The sequence below is a fragment of the Clavispora lusitaniae genome (genome assembly GCF_014636115.1).
Source record: "Clavispora lusitaniae strain FDAARGOS_655 chromosome Unknown tig00000078_pilon, whole genome shotgun sequence".
Taxonomy (NCBI): domain Eukaryota; kingdom Fungi; phylum Ascomycota; class Pichiomycetes; order Serinales; family Metschnikowiaceae; genus Clavispora; species Clavispora lusitaniae.
Window position 1 is genome coordinate 525,757 of NW_027093977.1, and position 12,701 is coordinate 538,457.

Sequence of the window (12,701 nt, forward strand, 5' to 3'; positions counted from 1 at the left end):
TGCTGCAACTGATAGGCGGAGTTTAGATTGTCGGTGGTGGTGGAGTGCGATTATGTGGATGCAGGGATCTAATGCCAAGTGATAAAACACTACGGCGAAAACAAGAGGAGAAAAGGATATTGCAATTAAACTGGGCCTGTGAAAGGAAAAGAGCTACTTGAGAAGAGTTCGATTTTTTAAAGAGCGGGGAATAATTGCATTTTGTCGCAACCTACTTAAATCCCATGTCATGGCAAATAACTTATCGTCCACTCTTATCTTGGCGGACATCATTTCTATTGGTTAGAATTACTGGGATATGTTGCTTCTGTATACCTCTGTAAGAAGTTTTCTCTATTTCTATAGGAGAATAACTGTTGTCAGCTTATACAACTGAGCGCGTTCAGTAGAAACGAAAAAAACTGTGTATACATGGATGTTAATCAAGACTGACCAGTGAATTCGCAGTGAAACTAGAAAATGTCAGTGTTCTATCCTTTTCTTGTCTTTTTCTTTTTTTTTTTTTTTTTTTTTTTCCTTTTCATACGCTTGATCAGTAAATTCGACGTCCAGCAGTACCCAAAGTTAAAGGGTGAATATATTCCATTCTACAAGATGGGATATCACATACACACCAGCCTTACTTTTGTCCATAAGATTCCTGTGCTATATATGCCATAATCTGCCAAGAATGTTTTAGGGCCACCAAATATTCAAAGGCGATGGGTAACAAATAATACCAGTAGCGCCTGTCTGGGAAAGATCTGTAGAGCTCTCCAACAGTGTAATTAACACGATGAATAAATACTTTCATCATATCAAGTTCAGATCAGTTTAATGGTTCGCATCATGAATCCTAGCCAGATGTTGGAAATTGATACTCAGAGCAGGCGGTAAAAGTTTTAAAGATAATGGCCAGCGCATCACCCGCAATTTCTTTAATGGAGGAGAGTTTGTTAATGGTAATAGTACATGTCCTGTGGGTCTACTTTTGCTCAGCAAAATTTGTATCCACGTATTCTCCTTCATGCAATAACACAGTCAAAAGCGATGGTAACACTTCCACTTGCATGGGCTCCACAGGGAAACTTTCACCATCCACAGAAATATAATTCTTATTGGGGTCCACAAGCGGAATTAAGCGGTATGCAGCAATCTTGGCATGGTGAACCTCTGGGGCATGCACGTGAGCACCCGAGTCTACAGCCATGAGCAAACGGGCCATTTTCAAGAACAGCGAGTCAGTTGTGGTAATGACCAAGTCCATTAGTCCATCACGGGGTAAAGCTGCAGGGAAGAATTGTGCATCGCTCAGCATGTAAGGCATTTTTCCCACGTAAAATATGCTCAAGTTTGCAGCGGGGACTTTTTCCCAATCTTCAGGTACGGGATCTGAGAGAGGAGGGGCTTGCGGTTCGGGCACAGAGTCACCATTCCTGCTCGAATCCACGGCATACTGTTCCGCTTCGCTGCTTTCCTCTTCTCCATTGGATTTGCGAACCCGTTCAAAATGGCGCGCCACTTCTGAGCCACGGGCAGCGTACTTGACATACAATTCACACGGGTACTTTTTCTTACTGATCAAGCGCTGAGCCACACCAAGTTCGAAGCGAACAGGCCCCATCCACCGCAAGTGCTCGGTTCCGATGTCCAGATCGGCTATCACACCATATGCCTGAGACAAAAATGACAAGCGTGTGCGTGTGCCTTGGGTCACAGACATGACATCAATTTTGCTCCGACGCGCCTTGAGCATACTGAGGGCTGCCTTCGTCGCATCGTTACTGCCGTGTGTGCTCAACAGAAGCGCATTGCCCGATCCGCACGGAAGCTGCGTCACGGCCACCTTGTCAAAGGCAGTGGCACGGTCCTCGCGCTCCCAAAAACCGTTTATGATTTCGTGAGGCACGCCGTCACCCAGGCAGCATACAACCATGTCATAGCGCGCAATGTCTAGCTCGCGCCCAATGTCCACTGCGTGGCGCGCATACTGCGTCTCCATGTATGTGACGGTGGCTCGTGCTGCACGCAATACAGGTAAAATGTGTTGCCGATACCGCTCCCCAGCACGGCCCTGGCCCCCAAAGTTATTCACAACCACAAGGATATTAGGCGCTGGCTTACTATGTGGATATGCGAGTGCCATCACGTCCATTCCTTCAGGGACTATCACGTCGGTGGATTCAATCTGGATTTTGTGTCCACGTCTAGCTGCATACGTGATATGCCGTGTAGCTCCGTCACCTGTGCTCCACAAGATATCGCGAAAGGGTATATGTGTGGTAGAGTCATGAAGAAAACTGAGACATCCGCTTGTCGGGTTGCGAATATGAAATCCTCGTTCGTTTGCCACTGCAGCCGATGGTAAGAGCTGTTCTGTCGACATTTGGTCACGAGACATAATGTCGATATTAAGAGGTACTAGAAAGTGTACGACAAGGTGCCTCAGAGATAGAAAAACAGATTGTTGGTGCGAACGGAATAATACTTTTTGAAAATGATGATGGATGTACGCGTGGTCTGAGGTGCAGGTTCCACGCGACAGCCACGAGATAGACCTTATCGTGTTTATGCATTGCGCCGGCTCGCCTATCGATGTCACTACAATAATACCTTAAAAAGTAGCACATGGCACATATGCCACTGAAATGGCCCTTCAATTTTGTTATTGTCTATCCTCATAACTTTTCTGCTTCTTTTCAGTTTTCTTTTTTTTTTTTTGAGGTGCATGAAGTTATTTATACTTACCTTTCAAACTAGCAATAAGCATGCATAATTAGTTTGAAAGCTTTTGTTTTCTGAACCTTGTTGAGGCTGGTTTGGAAAGTGTAAACAACCAAGAATCATCAAAATTCTTCTTAATACCATCAGTTTTGAATAATAAAACATATAAAAAGCGTACTTCAATTGTTGGTTGTCCGTCCAATTCCTCTTCAAGTACGTTTTGGAGGTGCAGGTCGTCAGGGTAGAAGCGCTACACTGCAGCTAACTCAGTAAAGTTATCTCGGCATGATCCTGCATTCTCACCAGATCCAAACTTCCCCATAGTAAGGAAGCAAAGAAATTGATAGCGCTTTCTATTGTGTTCCCAAACCTAATAGCAGGAAAGTGCCTTATGTTTTGAAGCATATAAAATTTGGTATAATCGATCAGCACGAGTTTGTTCGAACTTGACATCTATCGAACTTGGAATGAAACTCCCAATCTACTCTAACGAACTATTGCTGTATGTATTTATCTACTCGTCAACTTCATCCTGTAAGTCCTCACCACTCAAAGTGAATGGCTCGGGCATAGGCGCTTCAGTGATATTTAACTGCCGAACAGTCTTGATAATTTCCACACTTTCACCTGGTTTCGTATCCTCAAGGACAATGATTCCACCAGCCCCGCGTACTTTACGAACTGGTGAAAATCTGTCGTTCTTAATAAACGATACGTAGTTTGCTTCCGCAGGCACAACTCGTGATAAGTTGTTGATTTTAAATGGTGTCTTCATGTAGCGAATTGCAACAGGTTCGTAAGAATCGTTCTCTTCACTTTCAGAGGACTCACTCTTTGATTCACTCTTGGGTGCATTCTTAGATTCTTGGACACTCTCTTTCAGCAGGTCTTTCTTCATTGCTTCGTTCTTCTTGTTTTCCTTGGGCTCCTCATCAACATCCATCGCATCGCCTCCCTTTTCTTCCTTTTGTGCCAAGTTCTTCTTTGCTCTAGCCTTAGCCTTGGCGGTAGTAGAAAGGACAGCCTTCGTCAACTTATCTGGTTGTTTTTCCTTGGTTTCTTCCACCTCTGGAGGGTATTGGAAATACTCAGGTTTGCTGTGCACATTCAACTCGAATTGCGGCACTTTCAAGTCTTCCTTAACACCAATAATTGCCGTTGGTGCAAATGAAAGAGACAAAAAGTGGGCAAATGGGTACCAGAACCAAGATTGAACAAACACCGCGAGACCAACAATAGCCTTGACGTTCAACGTGTTTGTGTTGTTGTTCTCCAAACTGATAGTTACATTACGGCCACCAGCATCGATGATACCTTGAGCCAATGTAGCACCAAACTTAGCTAATGCATCTTCATGCTTATTCTTGATGGTCTCAGCATATAACTTTGTGAACTCTTTTACTTTCGGGAATACGACGTCATTCTGCTCGATCAAAATCATAGCGGATGCTTGTAAAGCACCTTGTCTGACAAAATCAACAGGGTCTTTGGTCAATGGCTTCAAAACTTCGAGGGCTGCAGGCAAAGCACGACCTGCGCATGAAATACCCAAAGCCATAGCAGTACCATAACGAACATGAGCGTTATGAGATTGTGCCAAGAGTTCCACGATTTGAGGAGCAGCTGTGTAGTCACGGATTAACAAGAACCCTAAACCAATAACAGAGGCTCTTCTAACGTCATCCGAAGGATCAGAAACAGCGTAGTGCAACAATTTCTTGATTGCGTTGTTGTTACCAGTACCAGCATACGCCAATGCAATAGTAAACGCTCCGCCATATCTTAAAATCGCATGCTCGTTAGCAAAGAATTTTTCGATGATTGGCAATGCCTTATCTTCTTGACCATAGTTGACGAGCGCAATACCCAAAGCCAACCCACGGATAATGTGCTCGTGTTGCGTCTCCTGAGCATATGTGAACATGTCGTTCGTGGCTTCAGAACTTCCTGAGCCCAACATAACTAAACCCATAGCCAAACCAGCAGCTTGACCCGAAACAGCAGAGTCAGAGTAGAGAACAACTTTCAAAGTCTCATAAAGACTTTCGCTGTTAGAGGCCATTCCTGCGACACCACTACCGAGACACGCTCCGTGCAACATAACATCTGTATCAGCTCCACCAGCCGCATTTCCATGCTCATCAATAAACAGCTTCAAGTAGTCGATGGTTTCTCTCCCGTGGCCAGCAAAAATCAATCCAAGTGCGAACAACGATCCACCCTTCGTGTAGGCAGAACCATTAGCACTTGGTAAGTAAGGTTTCAATATGTTACGTCCTTGAGACAAGTTGCCCTTATGGATGACACCCAAAGCAGCAGTAGCAGAAAATTTTGACCAATTTGATGCCTTTCCTAACCATTCTAAGTTCTTTCTAAAGAAGGAGTCGTCAGTAGTACCCATGTGCATAAACGCATTTGCAAAAGTGACTGCTGAGTGGAAAATGGAGTTTCTGCCCTCTAACAAATTCTTTGTCTTGTTTAATATGGAAATATCGATATTCTTGTTCTTGTACAAGAAAGTGATGTCCAAATCACAAGTTGGAATACCAGTCAAGATATGTAGTAAGCGAGCCTGAATAGGTTCTTCAGCACCAAAAGACTCGTCTGCTGCCAAGGTAGCAGATACACGACCGATAAGTTCCTGTGATGCTGAACTCACCAAATCAAAAGCCCCCTGGTAGGCGATCAAATGTTTTTTTTCGTTTATAAGCTGTTTAAACACTTGTACAGCTAACAGCGGTTCATTCAACTGCACAATGATCTTGAAGATCGTGAAAAAGTCCTGATTTTCCTTCAACGATAATAACAAATCAATCAAGGCATTCAAAACATCTGATCTAAAAACAGCATTTGAAATCACAGTATTAGAACACAGTAACACGTAATTAATCAAGGCTAAACCTGATTCTTCATCTTTGCTAGATTCCTCCGAGATTATCTTGTTGACAATGTCCAAGCGGAAACTGTCCAAAGCTATTCCCAAAGCAAGCTTGAGATCTCCCGCTGCGGTGCACTTTGCCACCATCTTCTCGAAAATCCTAACAAGTTGTGGATTGATGGGTTCTCTTGATTTGTCAATGTAAAGCTTGCGTGACTCGGTGCTGTAAATGTTGATGCATTGCGAGACGATGGTTTCAATGTACTGACTCTTCTCTTCGATGTCGAAATCGGCTTCGGCTCGGAGCCCATACTTTACCAGCGCCTCAAAATCACCTAGGTTATAGTACACCTTCGACATTACCAAAGCAGCCAAAGTTCTCTTTTCAAACAGAGAATCTTCATAGAGATCTTCTAAGTCGTCCAAATTGTTGGCAATTTCAGCCCAGAGTTGGTCGACCACATCATTCAATGAAGACAAGGCATATGACTTTAACGTGTTGTCATGCTCAGAAAGCAAGGCAATGTAAGGAGCAGCCGATACCAATGCCATTAGATTCTGCTTTTGAAGGTTGTAATCGAAGCACCAGTGTGTAATACTCGCCACCTAGCAATTCGCACGACATCTAATATGCAGGCATTTATCGACCCTGGAGGGGAGGGAAGTACTTTGTTACCCTTTTCGTTTTTTTTTTTTTTTATCGGAGGTCTTTACAATTAGTGATGATGTAGATATCACCCGATTAATAAATTTAGTTTGAGTTTGATAAGTCATAAATAACACTGATCTATTTCTGCGGGATGATGTAAATTGTGTGCACTCGAACGCATCCCACTGGGGTTACAAATGGTCTTTGTTTATCGATAGGATTGGGAAATAGAATCAAAACATAGCAATCGATAGAGGAAATTTGAAAGAGAATATTGAGCCTGTACCATTAGATTCTAGGTAGTTCCATCTTATTGGAGAATCGTGATGTTCAGTGGAGTGGTTAACTCTGGCAATGACAAATAGTACAGTTTACAATGATAATAAAACTGGAAACTATGAGCCATAATGTGGATCATGAAGCAGTTAAGCACAGTATGCCAAATGGCTGGTTTAGATTTCGACTGCCCACTATAAAGTTGCACTATGAGTCTCATTCATTAATGTATATAAATGTATTCTGTTTTTGATTTTGAGGAAATTAAACTATCTAGTACAACAAACGGGTAGCAATCTTGTATGGAGTTTGCTCCAATTGTTCGTACAAAGACTTAATATCAGAGTGATCCACATCAGAAATGTCCGCCATCAAGTACGCAACGTCACCTCTCGAGTCAGTAAATTGTTTTTCAATGTTGTGGTTAGACAAAATGTTGTTAACAGTCTTCAAAACACCAGGAACATTCTGGTGAATGTACAAAACTCTAACAATGTTTTCTTGGTCCAAGTCCAAATCTCTCAATGCCACCTCTGGGAAGTTAACAGCACCAACAGAGTTACCTTCGTTAACGTATTTCGTCAAGGCAGTAGCAACTTCAACACCAATAGCAGATTGTGCTTCTTCAGTAGATCCACCAATGTGAGGTGTCAAAATCACATTTCTCAACGAGCATAATTCCGAAGCAAAATCGTTAAGGCTGTCAGAAAACAATCCTTCACCATTCTTTGCTGGCTCATGGGGATACACATCCAAAGCAGCACCTGCAATTTTGCCAGCTTTCATAGCCTCGATCAAAGCTGGAATATCGACCACAGTACCTCTAGAGGCATTGATCACGTAAGCACCATCCTTCATGGCAGCAAATTGAGGGATACTCAATAAGTTCTTGGTTTCTGGTGTAGCAGGAACGTGTAAAGTGACAAAGTCGGCTTTGTTCAACAATTCATCCAATGTGTCAACTTGCTTCGAGTTACCCAAAGCCATGATCATGGTGACATCGTAGTAAATAACATTCATACCCATCGACTCGGCTAAGACAGATAACTGAGAACCAATGTGACCATAACCAACAATACCTAATGTCTTACCTCTAATTTCCCAACATTTAGCACTGACTTTGTTCCATGTACCTGTGTGCATCTCAATAGATCTGTCTCCCAATTGTCTTGCCAAAGTGATGATCTCCGCAATTACCAACTCGGCCACAGATCTAGAGTTAGAAAATGGCGAGTTGAAAACAGAAATACCAGACTTAGCAGCGAATTCCAAGTCAACTTGATTGGTGCCAATACAGAAGCATCCAATGGCGACTAAATTCCTTGCATGTCTCAAGATATTTTCAGTCAACTTTGTCTTCGATCTGATACCAATGACATGGACTTCCTTAATTTTTTCAATCAATTCCTCCTCTGGCAAAGAAGTTTTGTAGAACTCAACTTGGTAACCTTGGTTTCTGAAAATTTTCATAGCTGTTTCATTCACGTTTTCCAACAACAAAATCTTGATATCACCAGTTGAGAATGGCTTCAATGCTTTTGTTGGTTTGTGCTGCGCAGCATATTGGCTCAAGTATGAATGTGTTGGAGAAGTCGACACGGCGTTTGGAGAACCAGAAATATTCAAAGCCTTTTGAAAGGTGGAAGCAATATCTTGAGGGATTGACATATCTTATGTAACGTTCTCGTGAATAGAAATTGTGTATTTGATTTAGTTCAATGACACTTATTGACAAGGGGAACGTAAAAAAGAAAAAAATCTAAGACTAAAGTTCTAGTGCACTGAAGCTAACGGCTGAGGTGTGAGTAATAATGTAATAAAGGAGATTTCACGTGACTTCAACAAATTTTTCCATTCATTAACCTCATGGTCACAGATGTCAGGTGACAGTCCCAGACGCCAGATCACTCTAGTGTGGTGGAAACCGTGGCCTTAAAGAGTCGAGTAAGCCAAATTGATGAACGAATAGAACTTGTGAGCTCAATTGTGGGGTCCAGTGTTTTTGCATGGTGATGGTGGAACAATTTGACTCGGATTGACTCGGATAAACTTTCAGCTGACTCTGGTGCACATTGACTGCATATATATAATTTTTTCCGATGGTGGCACCTTCTTTCATATCGGCCATGAAACCCAGACGCGACTTACAAAATTAAATAAAAGATGTCTATCCTCCAGAAGTGAATATTAATACATTCCGTAAAACTTGTGGAATACATTTACAACAGAAAAATAACGTTTGAAGATCGCCTGGTTAGCTCAATCGGTAGAGCATTTGACTCTTAATCATATAAGGTCAATCAAAAGGTTGCGGGTTCGAGCCCCGCATCGGGCTTTTCTTTTTTCATTTTTTCTTCATTATTTCAGTGTTGGTTAGTAGTTATTGATACGAGCCATGTATGCAGGGCAGGCCAATACTCACTGCAACCTGCGTTCCCCGTTGATCTCATTGATCCCTATTGGTGTCCTACCATATATTGTTCAGACCGATCTCTGACGTCCATCATTCGTGTATCGCTATACTTGAAACGAGATATAACGAATGTCTCCAGAACCCAACTCCCCTCGATACCATTTTTCTCAAGCAGGAAAGACTTTGGATCATGTTGATGCCCACGTCCAAGTCATTTGCAGGATTCGACCTCTAAGTCCACAAGAAGAAGAGAGCGGGGATACAAGTGTAGTTAATGTTCTGGATGACCACACAGTGTCCGTGAACAATAAAGGTAATGAGCAACGCTTTCAATTCGATAGAGCTTGCGGACCTGAGACCACACAGCAGGCATTTTACGACATTGTCACGGAAGAAATGCTACGAAACTTTTTTCTTGGTTTCAATGGAACAATATTGGCTTATGGGCAGACTGGTGCTGGAAAATCTCATACTATGTTTGGTTCAAGCTCGGATCAGGGGATCATTCCTCGTATATCCCATAGCATTTTTTCTCACATTACAGAAGGTCCATCCGATGTGGAATATACTGTCAGCATTTCCTTGATGGAAATCTACAAAGAGCAAATCAAGGACTTATTAAAACCCGGTAACAAAGGGAAAGAATGTACTGTCCATGAAGATAAGGTTAATGGGGTGTTTGTTAAAGGCCTATCTCATGCATTTGTCTCCTCTGCAAATGAAATGAATGAGGTGGTTCATCAAGGTAGCAAAAGACGGACCGTGTCATCGACATTAATGAATGTCGAATCATCAAGATCCCATTCGCTTATTCAAATTGTGTTGAGTCAGAAGAACATAGATAAAGGGTCCATAACAAAAAGCACATTATTTCTAGTTGACTTGGCTGGTTCCGAAAAGGTTGACAAAACAGGTGCATTAGGGCTATCATTAGAAGAAGCAAAAAAGATCAACCTTTCTTTATCTGTGTTGAGTCTTGTGATAAATAGTCTCAGCGATTCAAAACTGACGCACGTTCCTTATCGTGACTCGAAGCTCACAAGAATTTTGCAGGAATCCTTAGGAGGAAACTCACGAACTACTCTTATCACTAATTGTTCTCCCGCACTGTCATGCGTACTGGAAACCATTTCAACATTAAGATTCGGAAACCGAGCAAAGAAGATCAAAAACTCTCTTCATGTTAATACAGAACTAAGTGTGGACCAACTCAAAGCGAGAGTGGCTTTCCTCGAAAGATTGAATAAAGGCTTGGAGGCAGAACTCAAACAAAATTCTGCCAACTCAACACTTTTGAGTCCTAGTTGCACGAACCGTATTCGCTTGCCGCATGAAAAACTACTGCTATTCAAAGAGGAACTCGAGAGAAAAGATACGCGTATATCTGAGCTTGAGAAGGAAGTCCTTGAACTCAAAATGAGCCAACTTAAGGAGCTGCATAGCGAGGATCTGAAACTTTTCAAGCTTGAATCGGCACTTCGCAAACTAAGTGACAAGCTCAGCGATATTGAGTTGATCAATGACAGTTTGCGGAAACATTTACTCATTAGCGAGAAGATTATTGAATCGCGCGAGTCTAAAATTAACAAACTCCGTGTACTTTTGGAAGAGCAGCAAGCCCAGGTAAAGAAAGAAAGCATTCAATTCGAAAGTAAACTCGATGCATTGCGGAATAAGCTCGAAACGAAATGGATGATGGAATCGGGCTCCGGTCCTGATGATGCCTCTTTCGAAGCCAATACTTCTAATACTTTAGGAAGTTTCTTTGGGAACTCAGGAATTGCAGAGCAGATACTAGACAATTCATCAGTTCACAGTGATCCGAGAGAACCGGGGGAAGATTTTAATACGCTGATTGACTCTCCGTTAGGTGGTAAAAGCTCAATTTCGCCTGGATCGCCCAAACTAGGCCTCAATCTTCGTATAGTTAAACCACTCCGAGGGGGTCATCCTGAAGAAAATTCCACAGATAGATATGGATCACCTTAATTGAGAATGATGAGTGCAAGCATTTTTGGTCATGATTTATGTTTAGTCATGTAACGATCTCTAATAAATATTCTTTAATTCGACATGAATGGTGCCACTTACAGTCTATAATATAGATGTGTATAGGCAATACTATAGATGATTTTCTGTATGCTCTTTTGCCACTTTCACTTTCTCTCGTACGAGATTTGAAGAAGGGTGCCTCTTGGACAGAAGTTGCGCGAACTCCATACTTTCTCCGCATTATACTTCAAACCCCCTTGCCTCATTTACTTCTCTCATTGGCTCGAAAACTGCTAGCTTTAGGTACCAAGAGACAAGCCTAACTTAACACGTGGTGTTTACATCGCAGATCCCATGCATTTGATTTTGTCGCTGCAGGGCAAAGGAACCCTTCAAGGTATGTCCGCATATGCTTCATATGCTCACTAGTGACTAACAATAGTGCTTCAAATCAAGAAGAGTGGTGTTCGGATAGCTGTTAAAATTGCAAATGAGTTTAGCTTGGGTCCTCGAAGCAGCGCTGCTCAGAAGATTTTCAGCTTTTCTATCTTGAACAATGCCTTTTTCGTTGTGGCTCGGAGTGGTCTTGTGCAACTTTATGAAAAGCAAAAGACAGCTCTGAAAACTCTCGCATACAAACTAACGAAAGAGTGGAAGAATTCTACAGCATCTTCCAAAGACCGCATTGTCTCGGTGGGGAGCTTCCGAAACCAATATATGTTCACTTGCTCCAATGAAGGCAAATTTGTGATCCGTGATCTCATAAATGATGATGCTGATGATAGTGTCAAAACATATTTGCTAGATGGACCTATCTCATGCGCAGAAGTTGCAGTTATGGATGATAATATGCGCATTCTCATCGCTGCGGGAGGGCGAGACAATGAGCTCAAGCTCTATGATGTGGATTTTGGCTGCTCCCTGTCGTGCAACTTAAACCGGCTTTATTCGGTTGAAATTCCAAACCATAACATAAATAGCATGGTCCGTTTTGCCAATGATTTGGCAGAAATGCGCCCCCTTCGAAGAAGCCTGTTTCAGTATTTCACCACGTTTTCGGAGTGGAAAAGATTAGTTCCAGTTTTCGTTATGTCATCCACTGAAGATCATTCTTTGCTGCTGATGCCCATATTCAATTGGATACTGAGCGTTGCTTTCGTTGAACATTTCGGTAAACGCATGGTTTGCGCTGGTACGCAATATGGCGACTTGATTATCTATGAAGCAGAGCAACCTTACACTCATGAAACAGAAACCGCATTCTTCCATCTATCCCAATTTCCCATCAACGTACTACACGTTTTCTGTAGTGGTCGGTATTTGCTATATTCTGACACCATGTCCAAGATCGGTGTGCTTGACATGGACTCATTAAAAGTGGTGAATTTTTATGACTGTTTGAAAATTGGTCCCAGTATGTCATGCCGTATTTTTACTTCCCTGAGCCCTATGGCTCGAGTTTCTTGCAATTCCGAAGTCTCAAGATTTAGTCCCATTTACGTACTTGCAACAACGCTCGATGGAAATATTGTGGTGTACAAACTACATAACAATAACGAAAAAGAACTCAAACTTATAGTACAAGAAGCAGGAATCATTCCAGACCTAGAAATTCTTGACGTGGATTCATACACGGCTTTGGACTCCGTGTTCGCGTCACCAGAAGATCTGAAATGCGTCCTGAATAAAAGGCGAAGAAAAGGGAAGATGCAAAGTGGTATCTCTGAAGAGTCTTCTGAGTTTGGATAAAGATCGATGGAGACTATGCGTTAATGCAATGATGTGATTGT

General features: G+C 42.2%; 5 protein-coding genes and 1 non-coding gene across 6 annotated transcripts; 3 read left to right on the plus strand and 3 right to left on the minus strand. All coding sequences in view use genetic code 12, as the record gives it.

The window, feature by feature from the left end:
* Positions 1-964: 964 nt before the first annotated feature.
* Positions 965-2,380, minus strand: LCB4 (sphinganine kinase; the record flags this gene model as incomplete). Its single annotated transcript, XM_002616564.1, has 1 exon — positions 965-2,380. The coding sequence occupies one exon, from the start codon at positions 2,378-2,380 to the stop codon at positions 965-967; it is 1,416 nt and encodes a 471-aa protein (XP_002616610.1).
* An 837-nt stretch (positions 2,381-3,217) lies between these two features.
* RPN2 (proteasome regulatory particle base subunit) lies at positions 3,218-6,133 on the minus strand (the record flags this gene model as incomplete). Its single annotated transcript, XM_002616563.1, has 1 exon — positions 3,218-6,133. One exon carries the CDS (start codon positions 6,131-6,133, stop codon positions 3,218-3,220), a length of 2,916 nt encoding a protein of 971 aa, XP_002616609.1.
* Positions 6,134-6,779: 646 nt separating this feature from the next.
* On the minus strand, positions 6,780-8,174 carry SER33 (phosphoglycerate dehydrogenase; the record flags this gene model as incomplete). Its single annotated transcript, XM_002616562.1, has 1 exon — positions 6,780-8,174. One exon carries the CDS (start codon positions 8,172-8,174, stop codon positions 6,780-6,782), a length of 1,395 nt encoding a protein of 464 aa, XP_002616608.1.
* Positions 8,175-8,754: 580 nt separating this feature from the next.
* FOB63_005561 lies at positions 8,755-8,841 on the plus strand. Its single transcript has one exon. It is a non-coding gene; the product is annotated as a tRNA-Lys (tRNA).
* Positions 8,842-9,048: 207 nt separating this feature from the next.
* KIP4 (Kip4p) lies at positions 9,049-10,908 on the plus strand (the record flags this gene model as incomplete). Its single annotated transcript, XM_002616561.2, has 1 exon — positions 9,049-10,908. The coding sequence occupies one exon, from the start codon at positions 9,049-9,051 to the stop codon at positions 10,906-10,908; it is 1,860 nt and encodes a 619-aa protein (XP_002616607.2).
* Positions 10,909-11,265: 357 nt separating this feature from the next.
* On the plus strand, positions 11,266-12,660 carry FOB63_002389 (uncharacterized protein; the record flags this gene model as incomplete). Its single annotated transcript, XM_002616559.2, has 2 exons — positions 11,266-11,308; positions 11,354-12,660. The coding sequence occupies 2 exons, from the start codon at positions 11,266-11,268 to the stop codon at positions 12,658-12,660; spliced, it is 1,350 nt and encodes a 449-aa protein (XP_002616605.2).
* Between the last annotated feature and the right edge of the window lie 41 nt (positions 12,661-12,701).